Source organism: Abramis brama (assembly GCF_963993115.1).
Source record: "Abramis brama genome assembly, chromosome: 9".
Classification (NCBI taxonomy): Eukaryota; Metazoa; Chordata; class Actinopteri; order Cypriniformes; family Leuciscidae; genus Abramis; species Abramis brama.
Window position 1 is genome coordinate 610,642 of NC_139971.1, and position 21,320 is coordinate 631,961.

Consider the following 21,320-nt stretch of genomic DNA (forward strand, 5'->3'; position numbering starts at 1 on the left):
CTCTCTCCTGTAGGACACAGGGTTCCTCACACACGGATCTCTCTCTCCTGTAGGACACAGGGTTCCTCACACACTGATCTCTCTCTCCTGTAGGACACAGGGTTCCTCACACACTGATCTCTCTCAGGACACAGGGTTCTTCACACACTGATCTCGCTCCTGTAGGACACAGGGTTTTTCACACACTGATCTCTCTCCTGTAGGACACAGGGTTCCTCACACACTGATCTCTCTCCTGTAGGACACAGGGTTCCTCACACACTGATCTCTCTCAGGAAACAGGGTTCCTCACACACTGATCTCGCTCCTGTAGGACACAGGGTTCCTCACACACTGATCTCTCTCTCCTGTAGGACACAGGGTTCCTCACACACTGATCTCTCTCTCCTGTAGGACACAGGGTTCCTCACACACTGATCTCTCTCTCCTGTAGGACACAGGGTTCCTCACACACTGATCTCTCTCTGCTGTAGGACACAGGGTTCCTCACACACTGATCTCTCTCCTGTAGGACACAGGGTTCCTCACACACTGATCTCGCTCCTGTAGGACACAGGGTTCCTCACACACTGATCTCTCCCTGCTGTAGGACACAGGGTTCTTCACACACTGATCTCTCTCAGGAAACAGGGTTCCTCACACACTGATCTCTCTCTGCTGTAGGACACAGGGTTCCTCACACACTGATCTCTCTCTCCTGTAGGACACAGGGTTCCTCACACACTGATCTCTCTCTCCTGTAGGACACAGGGTTCCTCACACACTGATCTCTGTCAGGACACAGGGTTCCTCACACACTGATCTCGCTCCTGTAGGACACAGGGTTCCTCACACACTGATCTCTCTCTGCTGTAGGACACAGGGTTCCTCACACACTGATCTCTCTCAGGAAACAGGGTTCCTCACACACTAATCTCTCTCCTGTAGGACACAGGGTTCCTCACACACTGATCTCTCTCAGGACACAGGGTTCCTCACACACTAATCTCTCTCCTGTAGGACACAGGGTTCCTCACACACTGATCTCTCTCTGCTGTAGGACACAGGGTTCCTCACACACTGATCTCTCTCTGCTGTAGGACACAGGGTTCCTCACACACTGATCTCTCTCTGCTGTAGGACACATGGTTCCTCACACACTGATCTCTCTCTCCTGTAGGACACAGGGTTCCTCACACACTGATCTCTCTCTCCTGTAGGACACAGGGTTCCTCACACACTGATCTCTCTCTCCTGTAGGACACAGGGTTCCTCACACACTGATCTCTCTCCTGTAGGACACAGGGTTCCTCACACACTGATCTCTCTCAGGACACAGGGTTCCTCACACACTGATCTCTCTCAGGAAACAGGGTTCCTCACACACTGATCTCTCTCCTGTAGGACACAGGGTTCCTCACACACTGATCTCTCTGTCCTGTAGGACACAGGGTTCCTCACACACTGATCTCTCTCAGGACACAGGGTTCCTCACACTGATCTCGCTCTTGTAGGACACAGGGTTCCTCACACACTGATCTCTCTCTGATGTAGGACACAGGGTTCCTCACACACTGATCTCTCTCTGCTGTAGGACACAGGGTTCCTCACACACTGATCTCTGTCCTTTAGGACACAGGGTTCCTCACACACTGATCTCTCTCTGCTGTAGGACACAGGGTTCCTCACACACTGATCTCTCTCAGGAAACAGGGTTCCTCACACACTGATCTCTGTCCTTTAGGACACAGGGTTCCTCACACACTGATCTCTCTCTCCTGTAGGACACAGGGTTCCTCACACACTGATCTCTCTCTCCTGTAGGACACCGGGTTCCTGGGCCGGGACGCTCTGCTCCAGCAGCGGGTGGAGGGCGTGAGGCGGCGGCTGGTGATGCTGGTTCTGGAGGAGCACGACCGGGATCTGGACGTGTGGCCCTGGTGGGGCGAGCCGGTGTACCGGAGCGGCGAGCTCGTGGGCGGCACCACCAGCAGCGCCTATAGCTACAGCCTGGAGCGGCACGTGTGTCTCGGGTTCCTGAGCGCCAGGAGCCCCGACGGGTCCCCGGCCCCCGTCACCCCAGACTTCATCAACCGCGGAGACTACGAGGTGGACATCGCAGGCCAGAAGTTCCCGGCTAAAGCCAAGCTCTACCCCTTCAGCTCGCTCTTCACACAGCAGAAGCGGCGCAGGGAGGAGATGGAGCTCAGCAACTTCCAGAGCAAGTAGAGATGAGGAGCCAGTCTCAGTGTGTGTGTGTGTGTGTGTGTGTGTGTGAGTGTGTGTGTGTGTGAGTCTGAGCTCAGCAACTTTCAGAGCAAGTAGAGATGAGGTGTGAGTGTGTGTGTGTGTGTGTGTGTGTGTGAGTGAGTGTGAGTGTGAGTGTGTGTGTGTGTGTGTGTGTGTGTGTGTGTGAGTCTGAGGAGCTCAGCAACTTCCAGAGCAAGTAGAGATGAGGAGCGAGTCTGTGTGTGTGTGTGTGTGTGAGAGTCTGAGTCTGAGTCTGAGGAGCTCAGCAACTTCCAGAGCAAGTAGAGATGAGGTGTGAGTGTGTGTGTGTGTGTGTGTGAGTGTGTGTGTGTGTGTGTGTGTGAGTCTGAGGAGCTCAGCAACTTCCAGAGCAAGTAGAGATGAGGAGTGAGTGTGAGTCTGAGTGTGTGAGTCTGAGGAGCTCAGCAACTTCCAGAGCAAGTAGAGATGAGGAGCGAGCGAGTGTGTGTGTGTGTGAGTCTGAGTGTGAGAGTCTGAGTCTGAGTCTGAGTCTGTCTGTGTGTGTGTGTGTGTGTGTGTGTGAGAGAGAGAGAGAGAGAGAGTCTGAGAGCCGAGCCGGAGCCACGCTTGTCCGCTCTTTGCACACCACAGGATGTTTGTGTCGTTTACCACTCTCTCTATATATGTGTGTGTGTGTGTGTGTGTGTGTTTGTATATAATGTTGTTGTTGTTTTTCAAACAACTTGGTCGATGAATTTCTAAAACCTTTATTAATGTGCATCATGTGTTGCAGAAGTTGCCCAGTTTTGACAGCTAAAGTGGGATTTGTTTGACATTAGCATTATTTGAAAGCAAAACTCAATTTAATCGTCTGTTTCTGTTAATAGTCCAGTAATGTCTTCTCGAGTGATTGGCCTGTTCTGAGGTTTGTCACATGGTTATGTCACGTCACATACAATAAAGGGGTTTTATATGGATTTCAGATTGCCAGAGACAATCAATGTCCATTTGAAGCATTGTTTTTTAATTGGTGAGAACTAGAGAAGTATTTCTAACCTTGTGTTTCTTTGTGCCACAATATTTTGAAATAAAAATACAAGACTAAATGAGGCACTGAGATCATGTGAATGATTGTGTGTGTGTGTGTGTGTGTGTGTGTGTGTGTGTGTGTGTGTGTGTGTGAGTGAGAGAGAGAGAGAGTGTGTGTGTGTGTGTGTGTGTGTGAGACGTTCACTGTGAGACAGAATTGTTTGAATGTAGTCACTGTGTGCAACAGGGTGTGTGTGTGTGTGTGTGTGTGTGTGTGTGTGTGTGTGTGTGTGTGTGTGTTGTTTCTAGCGAATCTAAGAACAAATGATCTGTGGGAATAAAGTGTTTTGTCGGAGAAGATCCTGAAGAGACGGATTTGCACCTTACGCTTTGCTTGTACCTGTTGTGTTTTTTAAATGTTAGACAAAGATATCAGGCCTAAATGGACTATTATACACTAAAGAATATCCTTCTGGCCATCTTGCCTTTGTATTTATATTGTACAAATGTTTCATTGATTTTCATGAATAAAAATTACGTCAAGAAATGACTCATCATTTGGACTGATTGGCTTTATGGGGTTAGTTCTGTCTCTATTTTCTCACATCAAGGGTATTTATTGTTATGCACTAGCTTGAATTAATTTGTATTTGATAATGAATTTGGACTCATGATTATTAGTTTGGCACATTAAAGCAATAAGCAGCTCAACTGTGTGTGTGTGTGTGTGTGTGTGTGTGTGTGTGTGTGTGTGTCTGTCTGTGTCACTGGATTCTGTGTCATAGGTTTACAAATTTGAGTAAATTCCAATTTTTAATTATTTTAATCTCTGGACAGCCCTGGAGACCTGAACATGATTAATGACAAAAAGATGCATGCATTAGACTGAAAAGGTACATCAACAGGTACATTCTTATCATTTATTGGTATAGGCTAAAAATAAATATTAGCTCAGTTTAGAGGATTGCACTCTGGCTGCGTTTACACTTGGCATTAACATGCGACCTGTATCCGGATGTTGTCCACATTGAAAAGACAAGTGTGAACGCGTTGTTATCCGATCAGCGTGTCCTGGTCCAGAGGGAGGCTAGGACGCTTGTGATCGGATCTCAGTGAACCCCCTATGATCAATGATGTGACTTGTTTAACATGATCTACCCAGTGATTTTTGTATGATCAACTCTGGAAGTATTCCTTTGTTCAAAAAACTTATTTTTATCTAAGACTGGAGATTGCATAGGAAAGTAAAGTGAGTGAGTGAAAGCAATTAGGACATTGTTTAATTTGTATCATCTTTACTCTTTATCTGGTGTCGTGCCACAGACCTAATTTAAATATTATGCAGGAAACAGAAATCCGATCAGTTATCCAGACACAGAGGCTACTTAATGTGAACAAATGTAAATGCGCCATGTCCTGATTGGCTAATGACCCGATCACGGTGATCGAATGTTAATGCCAAGTGTAAACGCAGCCAATGACGTGACTTGTATTAATTATTTTGTAATGCACAACTATATTCATCATTATATGAACATGTCTGGCTATAAGCAAAGTAATATTAGGTTATGACTCTACCAGACCAGTTCTGATCCTCTAATTTGATTGGTCCAGTAGTATGTGAGTGAAACCCCGAGAGGAGCTGTGAGAAACTCTCTACTCACAGACACTGTTTTAATCTATGTGTCGTATGATGACAATAGCCACGTTTCCATTACAGATTTGCGCACAACTTTTGCGATATTTTCTAAATGTCGATAAAAAACTATTGCGCAATGACGGCGTTTCCATTAACCGATGTTATGCGACTAAAACGTAATTTTTTCCTCTCACGATAAGTCATTCCAAAAATCATGGCAACGGATGTTGGTAGGTTTACATATATCCCAGTCCTGCCATTTTTGTTAATGGAAGGAGACTTATGTGTGTTATCCAAGCATTAATGGCAAGGAAAGACCCTTATTCTTGTGAGCGGCTCATATGAGGAGTTTCTGGGAGTTTCTCCCTCATATCTGCTTCAGGGTCTTGATTTAGAATCCAGTATTCACATAATTATTCTGTCTTTTATGAGTTTAAAGAACTCGGTCTCGTCTTCTGTCCAAACACACCGCACCGTCTACCTCAGGTGACTGTAAATACGCAAAAACTGTTTCCACTGCAGTTTTGTGAAATATTCCTCTTTCAAATTGCCTGAAAAACCATTGCGTTATATGGGAGTTTTTGCGAAATTAACGTATTTCCATTGGGCGTATTTTCAATGCTCAATTTCAATTTGCGCAATTTGAAGAATAATGGAAACGCGGCTAATCAAAGCTTGAGACTTTGGCTCTTTTTTTGGGAAATTTGTTTGGTGGAGAATCTATGCAAGAATGCACAAACTACCTAGCCAGATTTCTTCTTGATATTAACTTCTGTAGCTTGCTTGACTCTAAAACTCATATGGTGAGACAAAGATGGTGATTTTGGTGATGTATCGGCCTAGCAGTTCTCCGCGCTCCAGCTCGCTCATCTCCACCTGCAGGTCCAGTGTGGCCGGGCCCAGAACCGGACGGGTCAGCAGGAGTTCCCCCGTCTGACGGTCTGAGCGCCTCACGGTGAAGAACCGGCGAGCTCGTCCTCCCAGCAGAGCGAACCTCAGCGAGTCTCCGATCATCCTCATGGCGGAGACCCGGAACACGACCCGAGGAGCGGAGAGCCCGGACACCACCGACAGGTGATGGTGGGACACGGAGCCGGGCGTCCGAGAGCAGGTCCTGCTGGACCCGGGGCAGGGGTTCCTCTCGCAACGCCTGAGAGGCACAACAACACTTTCACAGGTTTCTTTGTTTTAAAGGGCTAGTTCACCCAAAAATTTAAATTAGCCCATGATTTACTCTCCCTCAAGTCATCCTAGTGTATGTCATTCTTCTTTCAGACAAATACAATCGGAGTTATATAAAAAAATGTCCTGCATCTATCCATGATAAAAGTGCATCTATCATCATAAAAGTGCATCTATCCATGATAAAAGTGCATCTATCCATCATAAAACTACATATATCCATCATAAAAGTGCATCTATCCATGATAAAAGTGCATCTATCCATCATCAAAGTGCATCTATCCATGATTAAAGTGCATCTATCCATGATAAAAGTGCATCTATCCATCATAAAAGTGCATCTATCCATCATAAAAGTGCATCTATCCATGATAAAAGTGCATCTATCATCATAAAAGTGCATCTATCATCATAAAAGTGCATCTATCCATGATAAAAGTGCATCTATCCATGATAAAAGTGCATCTATCCATCATAAAAGTGCATCTATCCATCATAAAAGTGCATCTATCCATGATAAAAGTGCATCTATCCATCATAAAAGTGCATCTATCCATCATAAAAGTGCATCTATCCATCATAAAAGTGCATCTATCCATGATAAAAGTGCATCTATCATCATAAAAGTGCATCTAGCCATGATAAAAGTGCATCTATCCATGATAAAAGTGCATCTATCCATCATAAAAGTGCATCTATCCATGATAAAAGTGCATCTATCATCATAAAAGTGCATCTATCCATGATTAAAGTGCATCTATCCATGATTAAAGTGCATCTATTCATGATAAATGTGCATCTATCCATGATAAAAGTACATCTATACATCATAAAAGTGCTTCTATCCATCATAAAAGTGCATCTATCCATGATTAAAGTGCATCTTATCCATGATAAAAGTGCATCTATCCATGATTAAAGTGCATCTATCCATCATAAATGTGCATCTATCCATGATTAAAGTGCATCTATCCATGATTAAAGTGCATCTATTCATGATAAATGTGCATCTATCCATGATAAAAGTACATCTATACATCATAAAAGTGCTTCTATCTATCATAAAAGTGCATTTATTGCTTGTGTATGAAAAATATCCATAATTAAAACTTTATCAACTAAAATAGCTTCCGGCAGACGGCCAATTCCGGCAGACGCATCGATTGCATGATGCATTGACGAATGCGGAAGCTCAGAGGATAGAGCAAAACAAAACACCAGTCACGAATTAGAAGTCTAAAACGAGAATTTTTAAAGAGAAATGTGGGAGGAGCTTGAGTTTGTTGCCCAGCCCTGTTTGATTGAACCACGAGAGGCGTCAAAGCTTACGCTACTCCTACATCTGTTGTACATCGTCAGGTGTTACTCTTGATCAATTGCTGATTGATTTCTGTCTGATCGATTGCTCCTGCCTGCCTCGTTGCTGCTGCTGAGTTGGCTTGCGTCTGTAAGCTTCGTATATCTTTCTGTTTTGAATCATTATTTACTATCATTCCTTGTTGTTTATACTGCTAAATATAGCTTACTCAACATCACACGTTAACCTGACATCGCTAGCTTCAATCTAAATCGTTACTGCTAGCACAACATGCTAGTAATTCGCTAGCCTGTTAGCGTGCCATCCGTGCGCTCTTTATTTATTTTTCTCTCGCGCCTTTTACGAGTTCATCAAACCTTAGGTGAGTAGGATCATTCAACAAACACGGTAAGTCATGTCATCTTCTTCTCTTATTGTCACTTGCTCTTCATGTAACATGTTCAGCATATCCTTCTCTGTCAGCACAGGATTTACATGTGATAAATGCAGGGAGATAGTAAAGCTGACGGGGAAGATTTCAGAACTAGAGACACGCATCCAAGCTTTACTCAAGGTTAATTGTAAGAGTGCAAGGGCTTAAGATACTGCTGTGGATGCGACTAGCTTAGTGAACTCTGTACATTGTTCGGATTCCGGCTGAAGTAGAGCCCGTGCAGCAGGGCAACTGGGTGACGGTGAGACGCTGTAGTCGCGGGACAAAACACAGCTCTTGCGTTCTGATTACAACATCAAACAGATTCTCCCCACTCAGTGAAACACCCACTGAGAATCCTGTTGATTGTGCCCTAGTTATTGTCGATTCGATCACACGGAACGTGAAAATAGAGACACCAGCCACCATAGTCACTTGTTTGCCGGGAGCCAGAGTGCCTGACATCAAAGCAAATTTAAAAGTGCTGGCAAATGCTAATCGTAAATTCTCTAAGATTATTATTCACGTCGGCACTAATGATGTTTGACTCCGCCAGTCGGAGATCACCAAAATTAATATTAAAGAGGTGTGTGAACCCGCAAGTACGATGCTCTGGCCCCCTTCCTGATACTTAGTATATTGTCCTCACTCAATGGTTGGCTGTCTAAGTGGTGTCCGCAAAATAATATAGAATTCATAGACAATTGGAAAAGTTTTTGGGGCAGAACTGACCTGTTGAAAAGAGATGGTATTCATCCCTCCTGGGATGGTGCTGCTCTTCTCTCTAGTAATATGGCTCATAGTCTTAGAGCTCAAACATGACAATCTGGGGCTCAGGTCAGGAAGCAGACAGACTGGCTAAACCGACCGTCTGCTAGCGGCCTCGCGTCACCCAGGTCAGATAAATCCCATCACAGAGAGCCTCTTTCACCTAGCTTTCATCATATAGAGACTGTGTCTGTTCCTCGAATTAGGACATACAAAAAACTTCCAAACCCATCTAAGGTTAAAAATGTAGTTGATGTTCAACAAATAAAAAACAGATATAATACAAATGATAAATGATAAATTCTCTAAGATTCTCAAATTCTCAAATGATAAATGATAAAACTTGGGTTGCTGAATATTCAATCCCTTACTCCAAAAGCACTTATTGTTAATGATATGATTACAGACTATAATCTAGATGTGCTGTGTTTGACAGACGATTACATTGCTTAAAATGAGTCCACCCCGCAAGATTACTGTTATAATCATGAGCCTCGTCTGAAAGGCAAAGGGGGAGGTGTTGATGTAATTTATAGTAATATTTTCAAAATTACTAAGAAGTCTAGTTTCAAATATAATTCTTTTGAAGTGTTGGTGCTTAATATAGCAATATATAGTGTAAATGATAAATCCTGCTTGAGATGTGTGCTGGCTACTGTATACAGGCCACCAGGGCACCATACAGACTTTATCAAAGAATTTGCTGACTTTCTATCAGAGTTAGTACTGGCTGCAGATAAAGTCATAATTGTTGGTGATTTTAATATACATGTAAATAACGAAAAAGATGCATTGGGATTGGCATTTACAGACATTCTTAACTCTATTGGAGTTAGACAACACGTGTCAGGACCTACTCATTGTCGTAATCATACTCTAGATCTAATATTATCACATGGAATCAATGTTGATGCCGTTGAAATTCTGCAGCAGAGCGATGACATCTCAGATCATTATCTAGTCTCGTGTAAACTTCATTTAGCCAAGGCTGCAAAGCCGACTCCGTGTTTCAAATATGTTAGACCTATCACTTCTGCTACTAAAGATTGCTTTATTAATAATCTTCCTGATCAGTTTCATCATCTCAGCATCCCAGATAGCTTAGAAGAACTCTATTACGACAGAAACTTTTAACTCTCTCTTTTCCAGCACTTTAGACACAGTTGCTCCGTTGCGCTTAAAGAAGATTAAAGAAAATAGTCCAACGCCGTGGTACAAAGAGTACACTCGGGCCCTTAAGAGAGCAGCCAGAGAGATGGAGCGCAACTGGAAGAAAACAAAACTAGAGGTATTTCGCATTTCATGGAAAGAGAGCTCTATTGCTTACAGAGAGGCCTTAAAAGCTGCTAGATCTGCTTATTTTACAACCCTATTAGAAGAAAATAAACAAAACCCTAGGTGTTTATTTGAAACAGTGGCTAAACTCACGAAAAATAAAGCTTCAAGCCCAGACGTTTCCAAGCAGCACAGCAGTAATGACTTTATGAACATCTTCACTTATAAGATTGAAAATATCAGGGAGAAAATTATAACTATGCAACCGTCTACTACAGTATCGCATCAGGCAGTGCATTGTAGTGTCCCTGAGGAAAGATTTGATTCATTCGTTGCTATAGGAGAGGAAGAATTCGTTAAACTCGTTATATCATCTAAATCAACAACATGTATGTTAGACCCTATACCGACTAAGCTACTGAAAGAGATGCTCCCAGAGGTCATAGATCCTCTTCTTAATATCATTAATTCATCTTTGTCTCTAGGATACGTACCAAAAACTTTTAAGCTGGCTATGATTAAACCGCTTGTTAAAAAAAACGCAACTTGATCGTACAGAATTAGTCAATTACAGGCCGATCTCGAATCTGCCTTTTCTGTCAAAGATACTAGAAAAGGCGGTATCTTCACAACTATGTTCCTTTCTAGAAAGAAATGATATCTGAGGATTTCCAGTCAGGATTTAGACTGTACCATAGTACTGAGACAGCTCTCATTAGAGTCACAAATGATTTGCTCTTATCATCCGATCGTGGTTGTATCTCTCTATTAGTGTTACTCGATCTTAGTGCTGCATTTGATACCATTGACCACAACATTCTTTTAAATAGACTCGAAAATTATGTTGGCATTAGTGGAATTGCATTAGCATGGTTTAAATCATACTTATCTGACCGTTATCAGTTTGTAGCAGTAAATGAAGAGATGTCTCATCGATCACAAGTTCAGTATGGCGTACCACAAGGCTCAGTACTAGGACCGCTGCTGTTCACTCTGTACATGCTACCCTCACACACACAGACACACAGACACACACACACACACACACACACACACACTCTGTACATGCTACCCTTAGGAGATATCATTAGGAAGCATGGAATTAGTTTTCACTGTTATGCTGACGATACTCAGCTCTATATTTCATCACGCCCTGACGAAACTTACCAATTCACAAAATTAACGGAATGCACAGCTGATATAAAAATTGGATGACTAGTAATTTACTACTACTAAATTCTGAAAAAACAGAGATTCTAATTATTGGACAAAAAACTTCCTCACGTAATAATCTAGAATACTGTCTAACACCTGATGGCTGCTCTGTCAAGTCCTCGTCGTCGGTTAGGAACCTGGGTGTGTGTGTGTGTGTGTGTGTGCTCTTTGATACCAATCTTTCATTTGAAAGTCACGTGTCTAGTATCTGTAAAAGCACATTTTTCCATCTTAAAATTATATCTAAATTACGTCATATGCTTTCATTGACAAATGCTGAACAATTAGTTCATGCGTTCATGACATCAAGGCTAGATTATTGTAATGCTCTACTGGGAGGTTGCCCTGCACGCTTAATAAACAAACTACAGCTGGTCAAAGCTAGACTACAAACACATCTCTTTGACCTAGCATTCACATAACACATTATAGACTTCTATAATTCAGTGTTAGGCTGCATAGATTAGATCAGCCGGAACCGGGAACACTTCCCATAAATCCTGATGTACTCGTTACATCATAAGAAGAATGGCGTCTACGCTAATATTAGCCTCTCTGTTTATCCCGAGGTTTACCGCAGTCCACCGGATCCAGGCCGTATCCAGATCTGATGAAGGACCTGCGGCTGGACGCGACGACAGCGCAGTCCTGAAGTGTCAACTAGTCTCTCCCCTGTGAAGGCCTCCCTGCCCTCCTTTTACCTCTCTACAGATAAAGCATTGTCGGGATAATTCTGGTTCGCGTGGCTATGCGGAAGCGATACAATTCTGTATTATAAATTTTAAGGCCAGACAAGTAGTTTGTTGAGGATTGGTTTGTAGGGAAGGACTACACGCCTGCGCACATATATTCAAATGCGCATACCTATAGACTGAACTCGTAATACGCATGTGCACACCATCAGCGTTCTCACTGGTTCGAGTTTTTCAAGTTTGCGCAAAGAGAACTTAAGAGTTTTCTGTTAGAATGGTGTTGTGTTAGCGGCCCCTAAGTTAATAACTAATGATCGTTGCAACGGAAGTGAATCAATCTAAACTAACTTTAGCTGGACAATAACTTTATTCTAGAGCTGCTATAAAGCCAAAACACTTTACTTTAATTTCCTATTATCCCTGTAAAGCCGCTTTGGAACAATCTACATTGTTAAAAGCGCTATATAAATGAAGATGACTTGACTTGACTTATGGCGTAAGTTGACTTATGTAGGCCGTCTTTTATGATGGATAGATGCACTTTTATCATGGATAGATGCACTTTCATGGACTTCAAAAAACATACGGCCATTTACTGCCATTATAAAGCTTGAAAGAGCCACAATATATTTTTTTATATAACTCTGATTGTATTCGTCTGAAAGAAGAATGTCATATACACCTAGGATGACTCGAGGGTCAGTAAATCATGGGGTAATTAAAATTTTTGGGTGAACTAACCCAAACTAACTAACTAACTAAAAAGGGATGGTTCGATGTAAAATCAACCTTTGGTCCTTTGCACCATGACCTCGAGCCGAACACCCCCGAAGCCTTTTTTCCCTTGGTTGAACATTATTAAAGTTAGAGCTTATTTAGAGAAATCAGCGGGATGGCTTAGTGCAGGCGCTAATGGATCCTATGATGTATCTCGTAAATTACCCCACTAATAATGCCCAGAATGGTATCAAACTTCTACAGTAGAAAAAATAGCTTCTGTACTCATAAAACGAGGCATTGGAAAGTTTGTAAGTACATCAGGAGTTTATTTAAATAACACTTGCCTGGCGGCTCATGCTACCGCTAACCCGGACGTCGATGTCACTTCAGGGGTTTGGGAAAAGCATGTAAAAGTCCTGACAGAAAGCGATGCATAAGGATGTAGTGTAACAACGAATTATTGTTTTTTCCGAAGTGTTAACAACTTAGTGTTAGCTAATAATTGTTGCAAACTGGTACTACCAACAAAATATTAGTGCATTGAACTGGGCGTTGTTACACTACATCCTTATGCATCGCTTTCTGCCAGGACATTTACATGCTTTTCCCAAACCCCTGAAGTGACATCGACGTCCGGGTTAGCGGTAGCATTAGCCGCCAGGCAAGTGTTATTTAAATAAACTCCTGATGTACTTACAAACTTTCCAATGCCTCGTTTTATGAGAACAGAACCTATTTGTACTACTGTATAAGTTTGGTACCATTCTGGGCATTATTAGTGGAGTAATTTATGAGATACATCCTTGGATCCGTTAGCACCTGCACTAAGCCATCCGGCTGATTTCTCTAAATAAGCTCTAACTTTAATAATGTTCAACCAAGGGAAAAAAGGCTTCTGGGGGGTGTTCGGCTCGAGGTCATGGTGCAAAGGACCCTAGGTTGATTTTACTCCGAACCATCCCTTTAAATAAAGATGCTTCATAGACTGTTGCTTACGTTGGAGAGGTTTTGGCGTAGCTGGCGTTCCTCATCTGTGGACACTCCACTTTAACACACTGAAAACCCCCGTAGGTGTTGATGCAGAGCTGGTCACGTGTGCAGTTGTTCTGCCTGGATCCACACTCGTCGATATCTGGAAGGAAAAACAGGATCAGAATCGAGACTGTAGTGTTTCCCAAGTGCATCTTTTGCTGTTACTGAATGACCTTTGCAGTTCCGTCCATCACGGGTCAGGTTGTAACCGGCAGGACAGGAGCATCTGTATCCACCGGCAGTGTTAACACACGTGTGTAAGCAGAGACGGCCCGCCTGCCCCATGTGGAATAGCTTACACTCATCTATGTCTAGGAGAAAACATACAGGAACAAGCAGGTTGAAACAAATACGTCATTGGACGGAAGAAGAGTATTTGTGTCCCTAGTGAAAAGATCAGCATCGCTGGTCCCAAAGACAGAGACCAAAAACATCACAAGCTGGTGAAAAATAAATAATAATAATAATAATTTGTTACATTTATATAGCGCTTTTCTAGGTACTCAAAGCGCTTTACATAGATGGGGGAATCTCCTCAACCACCACCAATGTGCAGCATCCATCTGGATGATGCGACGGCAGCCATATTGCGCCAGAACACCCACCACACACCAGCTTACTGGTGGAAAGGAGACAGTGATGAAGCCAATCAGTATATGGGGATGATTAGGAGGCCATGATGGACAGAGGCCGAGGGGCAAATTTGGCCAGGATGCCGGGGTTACACCCCTACTCTTTTTCGAAGGACATCCTGGGATTTTTAATGACCACAGAGAGCCAGGACCTCGGTTTAACGTCTCATCTGAAGGACGGTGGCCATGACTAATAGAAATGGGGTGTTTGCCATCAAAGACCTGTCACAAAATAATGGGAGAGATTGAGTTTTGAGCTTGACCAGTACGGGTCTCTTTAGATGGGATTTCAATCTTTGACCACTAATAAACAGTGTCTTCGTTGAGTGTGTTTGGTGACAGTGATGGCTGAAGAAGCGCACCTGTGCAGACGCTGTTATCTCGGCCGGAGATGGAGAACCCCGGCTCACAGGTGCAGTGTGTCGTTCCCTGGATCTGACTACACCTGGGCTGGCGGAGGAAAGCGGACGAGTGGGACTGAGGGAAGGAGGAGGCTTCGCCATCAGGGGACGTGTTCATTACGTTCACAAAAACTGCAGAGAGAATCCGATTTCAAGAGCAGGTAAAGTGTCAGTTGTGCTCAGATTTCAGCATGAAGCCTGGTTTATGCTCAACACATCTCAATGCACATGCAAAGAGTGTATAGAAATAATGTTTAATAACGTCAAACAGAATAATGTCAAAAGTTCTCACCGAGAATATATTCAAGCAATACACTCTGACAATTTTACTAAAACAAATGCAAGTTCTTGTACAAGTAAAAACACCTCTTGAGTGCCATGAGCTATTGCTTGCTGTCTTGAAACCGTCACAGAACCTTTTTTTAACAATCGAATTAAAATTGCAGCTGTTTGTCAGAGCATGTATATCAGGAACAGGTGCATCTGATTGCACAATATTTTGTAATTTTACTGGAATGTCAGATTCTGTGGATGAGTGTTTGGAATTTGCAGAACTGCTGCTTGATGTGAAAAGGACTCTGACCATGATCCGCCACTGACTAGAGGGAATGTTCATTAATAATTAAATAATTCAATTAAAATGTGTTTTTGTGCAAGTACTCAAACAAACAACAACTTGGATTTTTAAATATCCTTGGATTATTAAATATTTTTAAGTGTGATCTGAGGTGAAGGTTTATAATGTTTCTACAGCCCTGATGCCAGATGAAGGACTACTGAACATGCCCAAATATACTCTCAAACGGCCTCTGTTTGAGGGGTATGAACGGATGCTAGCCATATGTGATGTGACGGGATCATATTTCACCTTTGATTGATCAGCAGACATATCTTGAGGCGTTTTTTTTTTTTTGGCATGTGGAGATTGAACATAAGCTGTAATTTGATTTTCAAGGGTATAACACAACATTTTACAGTTTTGCCAAATTTCACTGGCTATATTTTGAAAGCTGGTTTAGGGAGGATAAATATGTTTCTGTTACAGCAGTTTTGGGCCACTGCATCATTTACTGATGTTTAAACGTGTGTGTGTCTTATTCATCTGAGGTGCAGTTCAGAAGTTTATTCTTTCATAGGCCTGGTAACATCTTTTTATGTCAAAAACGGGGCCTGTAAATGTGCTCAAAAAAGCTTCTGATGAAATGCAAACCAACATGTGGGCGTTGGAGAGTCGCAGGAAGGTCCAGCCCAGCCCTGGGCACAGAAACAGCTGAATCCATTCACCTCGTCTCTACAAGTTCCTCCGTTGGCACAAGGTGATGACAGACACTCGTCGATATCTTAGAGAGGAGAGAAAGACAGTGAGGATTCAGAGTCTATAAGCAAAACCATAACCGAGAAGGTAAAGTTGCTGTAAGCGATGTAATTCGGTCAGATTCTTCTTTAGTGCTGTCACAGAGATGTGTGTTTTCTCACTGCATCCGCTTCAGTGATTCTCCCTTCGAATTAATGAAGTCTTGATGCTACACAATATGATGACATTCTACACTATTCTGTGCTTCAGCAGTTTGGAGAAGGTCTTTATTTGCTCCAGCATGTCAACATCTCTGTGCACAAGACAAGTTCATATACATGTGGTTTAAGTCTGGTGTAGAAGAACTGGGCTGATCTGCCCAAAGCCCAGAGAATCTCACCAAACACCTTCAGGATCAACTGGAAAACCAGCCCTTGACCTCACTGAGTGTGTCTGGATGGAGCAAATCTTTGTTCAACATCTAGTGGAAGAATGGAAGCTGTAAAGCAGTAAAGACAGGAATTCATGCTTTTGAAATGAAATAATCAACAGTCAGGCCTCACTCATCTCATCATCACTCACTTATCGCTCATCTCAATTGTGTTTAGGGGTTCAGGTCTGGGCTTTGTGTAGTAAACTGTGTCTATATGGACCTCGTTTTGTGCACAACAGAATTAACATGTTGGAAAAGCAAAGACTCTCCACAATCTGCTGCAACAAAGTTGAAATCACAGAATGCTGAATTCTAGACCGTTGGAAGGGACAGTCCACGTGCTTTTGTTAATATTTTGTATCTGTCAGGTAGTGGCAACATTTTGTCCATTGAAAACATGCTTACAGCACCTTTAAATACAAATGTAAAGAGTTATATAAAATTATAGAGTATGTCATTTGAGAAGTTCACAGGTTTTCAAGAGAAAACTTCTCTAGAGTGGAACAGAAAGATAGTTGTGATGACAGAGAAGATGGAATGTTTCCACCAGCCGTTTGTAAGATCTTAAATTCTAGGGTTCACACAAGGGACATACAAACTACTACTCAGTCTGTAAAACTCATTAATTAAAGGGTATTTAAATAGATTATCCCCCAAAAATAACACTTCTGTCATTATTTCCTCACCCTCATGTCATTTCAAAGACTTTTTAGCTTTTACTTTTTGTCCATTCAATAAAAGTTAACCTTAACCAGTCCTTTGTGTTTTGCAGCAGAAAGATATGCATACAGGTTTGGAACAACATGAGGTTGAGTAAATGACAGTCTAATGACTATCAGTATCACAATATTATGTTGCACCATGTGTACTTTACACTAAACGTACAGTGAGTTACTGAATCTAAGCACTTCTTAAACTCGTGCTGTTCCTCAATACGATGTCTGCATTGGCGAACCCTACTGACATCAAGCAGAAGACGTCAGTTCACTGTTCCTTCTAGTTACCAGTTATTTAAATTTCCATGGATTACCTGCAAACACAACCAATCAAGTACTGCATTTACTCACCGCAAACGCTCAGTGGTTTTCTAGTCTCAGAAGGGAACACACTGTTAAGATCCTGATCTTCTTCATGTCCTTCATTCCCTCCGTCGTCTTTGACTGATCATTACCACATCTGCGCACTAAAGTTAAGTCTACTTACCTGCATCTATGTGTTAAACAGGGGTTCGGGTCTGGTCTTATAGGTTAGTCAAGTTCTTACAAGACTCTGTAAATCATTTCTGTTAGGACTTCACTTTGTGTTGACATGCTGGAAGAGAAAATGACCTTCACTAAGCCACTGCAGCGCAGCTGGAAGCACAGAGTTCTCTAGAATGACATTCTATAGCATTAAGATGTTTTCAGTGGAGTTACTTCAATAGCCAAACATGTTAATTAGAAGCAGGTGCATCGCAAACATTTGGCCAAATAGTGTATTTCAACTTGAAATGGCATTTAAAGACATTATTTTTCTGATAGAATCTTTAAAATATTTTTACAACTACATAAAATACCAAGAGGAAAATGCACCTGGTTTCCTAGAAAGAGCCATGTTTCACCCACAGACTGAGACGACTGCCCCTCAGAGACAGGTGGCACTGAGGAGGCTTTAGATGGACTGAATAAAGGAGTGTTTAAGTGCGGACACCTTTGCAGACGGGCTGATGTCCACTCCAGCTGAGCGAGTCTTTACACTGTCTCGTCTCGGAGCCCAGCAGCTCGAAGCCCGCGTCACAGATGAAGTGCACTTCATGGCCAGCGAACAGAGTCTTCCCCAGCTTTCTGCCGTTCACAGGAGGCTCCAGCTCAGGGCAAGTGACTGTGGAAGACAACAACAAACAGTGTGCACGCTTTAAACTAAAGTAAGCATGTGTGCCTCATGTTATTCAGTTTGAACTGTCATTTACTTACAGTTCTTTGGTTTAGCGGGCCGGCGTGCAACACTGTCATGCAGGAGGTTGAGTTTCTTCCTCAAAGTACGAAGACTCTGCAAGTATGAAGATTCCTGTGATGAAAGCAGTTTGTGAGCCTGTTGAATTGAGTTCTGTAGGTCTCGCTTACCGGGACAGTCCTAAAAAAACATGCATATTACTATCACAGACGCAGAATTGACTGTTTTTGCATAACATGTTCAGATCCATACGGTAGCATCCAGTACAGTAAAAACAGGCTGTCGTGGCTAAAAGAGATCAGGCATTATGTTTCATAAAGAATCCACTAGTGCCTCACTCTACAAGCGACCCGGCGCCCGGTGTCTGTGGAATCAGATTCAGAACCGGACCTCTGCTTATCATAGCGAAGAAACATCATCAAGATTAGCCCGTTTTACGACCCAAAGGAGTTTAAAAAGGACTAAACTTTATTCACTCTTAAACAGACAAATAAGGCCTTTTTAATCCTATGCATCATATATGACCACTTGAGAATGAATGGAAATGTGTAAACATGATATGTTAGTTTGTAATATTTTGCCTGTGTATTAAGACAAACTGTAGAACTACTTGGTTACTCAGGATTTCAGGTGAACTGTGTTTGCTGTAATTTCCCCTGAATGTTACTGTGTTACTAACTCCTGTAACTCTGCTCATAGTAATATTATAAGAATATTGAAACGTTTACCCATAACCTCCCTTGCCTCCTGTTTAAACATCCCTGTCTAAGAACACAAAGGTTCAGATTCAGGTTCAGGTCTTGTCTTTTCATTCATCAGACCCTCAGCATCAAACCGGTTCTGTGTCTCATCAATACAACTTCCAGCAAAGATCCACTAAAGCCTCAACAAACTGCATCAGGACATTCTCTTTTAAACGATCGAGAAGTCAAGTATAAAGCTTAGTCTGATTAAGTGATGATGACCTAATTAAGTAAACAGACAGTAGGCTACTAATACTCTAATGACTGCTAGTTGACATGTAGTTGCACAGTTACTCATAGTAAAATATCTAAAATGGACCATCAACATAGTCCATAGTCCAACCCACAAATTTCAAAACGGTCATAACGTTACACAGGCTGTCCAATGTTCAAAACATTGCATTGTGCATTCATTGTCTGTATGAACATTAATCACCTTCAATGACATTAATCATAAATATCAACAAAAAACTACAGTATAGGTAAAAAGTGAAGCACATTAAAACTTTAGCTGCAGTTTTCCTCGCCTGGCTTACTGTAAAAAGGAAAGCAAAGGATTGATAACTCCTTATATATTTCCATCAACCGTCTCTAGTAGATTTATTTGTCCACAGGTTCTCATTACAAGGACCTGCATACATAGAGTAATGACAAATCTGAAAACATGGTCTGGAAAAGTGGTATATAGGACCCTAGAAAGAGTGTCTGAATGATGAAGAAATATTAGATTCCTAAAATGTCTTCCAGTTGGTTCATGTTCCACAGTAATTGGTGTCAATGGATCTCGTTATCATGAAACTTTCATGATCTAAGCATGAAATATTGCTTGTCTTATTCCTTAAAACGACAAAGATTGTATTTCCTTGTATTGTTTCTTTTTGACTTATGTAAGCAGGATAAATATTTGAACTTCTTGAAAAACGGCTGGTTAACTGATAGAGCTCAGTGTTGGAGACGCATTAGTAGCGGTGGGCAGTAACAGAAGCTGTTGATGTTCGGGGTAACAGTGTTCTCTTTAAGAGTACATCAAAACATTCCATGTTGTTTATCCTCAAATCCCTCTGAATAGAGTGGCTGTGTAGAATGTGCAATAGTCACACAGTAAGCCTACAGTCTATCAGACTGAAAGACTTTTCACAATTTTATTTCATGATTTTATGTCAAAGACAAGAACTTAAAAATATATGGACTCATTTTTGAATATTTTATCATACAAGAAAAAAAACCTGGACTGGTGCTGCTGTCAGGCTTCCTACAAATTCAGATAAAATCAGATGAATTTACAATAAAAGATACTTCTGCAGTAGCTTATGAATAATTTGATACCATCATCTCGTTCTGCATTATAATAATAAAAGAGTGGCCGAAATACAATGACATACACATGCGTTTAGCTTTAACCCTAGACCTACTCTGAATGAACTCCTTTGTACTGAAACGTGACTTGAGCAATTGAATTTAACAACCTTGTCCTGAGACAGGTCTGTTAGTTGGCTTGCAGTAAATATCATATGAACTCCTACTCTTTGCTCTTTTTCAGGTTACAGAATCTTGAATTACACAAAAATAAAGCACTAATTTTCTGTTATTTATGGAATACTTAATAAATATAACTCACCTGAGCCAGCATTGTATAAACTTGACAGAAAAATATTGAAAGGAGTATAGAGTATCTTCGGTTAATCGTCTTCATTGAATCGTTGAGTGGATACATTAATTATGTTAATAAATGCCTTTGTGTAGTGGATTCTGTCAAGAAAATGCTGCGTGTCTGTTTCTGTTGAGCTCCAAATTCGTTACCGGCTCGGCATTAAAACACCCTCAAAGTGAGACTGCTGCTGCAAGAGGATTTTTCTGAAAGCAAGCACTGGATTTTTTTCCCCATAAACCGCAGGTCAGTTGGTGTATTTACTGAATGGACAGAAGTTGTGAAATCAGTTGGTTTACTACCGCGTGTTTCGCATTGTTAGAGTCAACTTCTAAAAAGATTCATTACTCAGGCCCACAGTAAGAAATTATTGGTAGGTAGAAAGGTAGAAAATGTACACGCATATTTTATATATGTAAATAATAATTAAAAAATCTGAAGATGAATTACTTTTAGAGAATGCAACGGTGGTGCGTCTGTCTCCAGATCAGAAGGTTGCGTGTTCAAATCATGTTGGGGTCAAAGTCTGATCTTTATTTAATAAATGAATTATATTATGAATAGATCGGCAAATTCTTAAACATGCAGGACCTCGTGGCGCAATGGTAGCGCGTCTGACTCCAGATCAGAAGGTTGCGTGTTCAAATCACGTCGAGGTCAAACAATCCCTAATCTGACTATAAGTCTTTTTTAAAAGAAGGAATCCCTACTGCAAGACCCTATAGGCCGCTGTCGGTAGCCTTAAAGAGGCCTAGAAATAGGGTT

At 41.8% G+C, this 21,320-nt stretch overlaps 2 protein-coding genes across 7 annotated transcripts in view; one reads left to right on the forward strand and one right to left on the reverse strand.

Moving 5' to 3' along the window:
* pdpr (pyruvate dehydrogenase phosphatase regulatory subunit) overlaps positions 1 to 3,769 on the forward strand; it is a 58,342-nt gene extending 54,573 nt beyond the window's left edge. For all 5 annotated transcript variants that reach the window (XM_084124014.1, XM_084124015.1, XM_084124016.1 and 2 more), the window contains one exon: positions 1,804 to 3,769. In XM_084124014.1, coding sequence (XP_083980140.1) covers positions 1,804 to 2,208 — 405 coding nt within the window. In that variant the 3' untranslated portion in view covers positions 2,209 to 3,769. The remainder of the gene's footprint in view (positions 1 to 1,803) is intronic.
* A 254-nt stretch (positions 3,770 to 4,023) lies between these two features.
* On the reverse strand, positions 4,024 to 20,756 carry LOC311089751 (fibulin-7). Of its 2 annotated transcripts, none has more exons than XM_084124693.1 (8): positions 20,526 to 20,756; positions 18,185 to 18,278; positions 17,922 to 18,092; positions 15,720 to 15,845; positions 14,467 to 14,637; positions 13,646 to 13,783; positions 13,437 to 13,572; positions 4,024 to 6,008 (listed from the first exon to the last, which is right to left on the reverse strand). In XM_084124693.1, the coding sequence occupies exons 1-8, from the start codon at positions 20,619 to 20,621 to the stop codon at positions 5,648 to 5,650; spliced, it is 1,293 nt and encodes a 430-aa protein (XP_083980819.1). In that variant the 5' UTR covers positions 20,622 to 20,756; the 3' UTR covers positions 4,024 to 5,647. The 2 variants fall into 2 exon arrangements, with proteins under 2 accessions (XP_083980819.1, XP_083980818.1); XM_084124692.1 differs by having other exon boundaries at positions 18,185 to 18,344.
* Between the last annotated feature and the right edge of the window lie 564 nt (positions 20,757 to 21,320).

What these genes read in the sequence shown, in the direction of transcription:
- LOC311089751 (XM_084124692.1), bottom strand. Translation starts at nt 20,621, where the DNA reads ATGTATCCACTCAACGATTCAATGAAGACGATTAACCGAAGATACTCT. An exon ending in ACATCAGCCCGTCTGCAAAG is followed by an intron (nt 15,846 to 17,921) that starts GTGTCCGCACTT and finishes CTCCTCTCTAAG; the next exon opens with ATATCGACGAGTGTCTGTCA. An exon ending in AGATAACAGCGTCTGCACAG is followed by an intron (nt 13,784 to 14,466) that starts GTGCGCTTCTTC and finishes GTTTTCTCCTAG; the next exon opens with ACATAGATGAGTGTAAGCTA.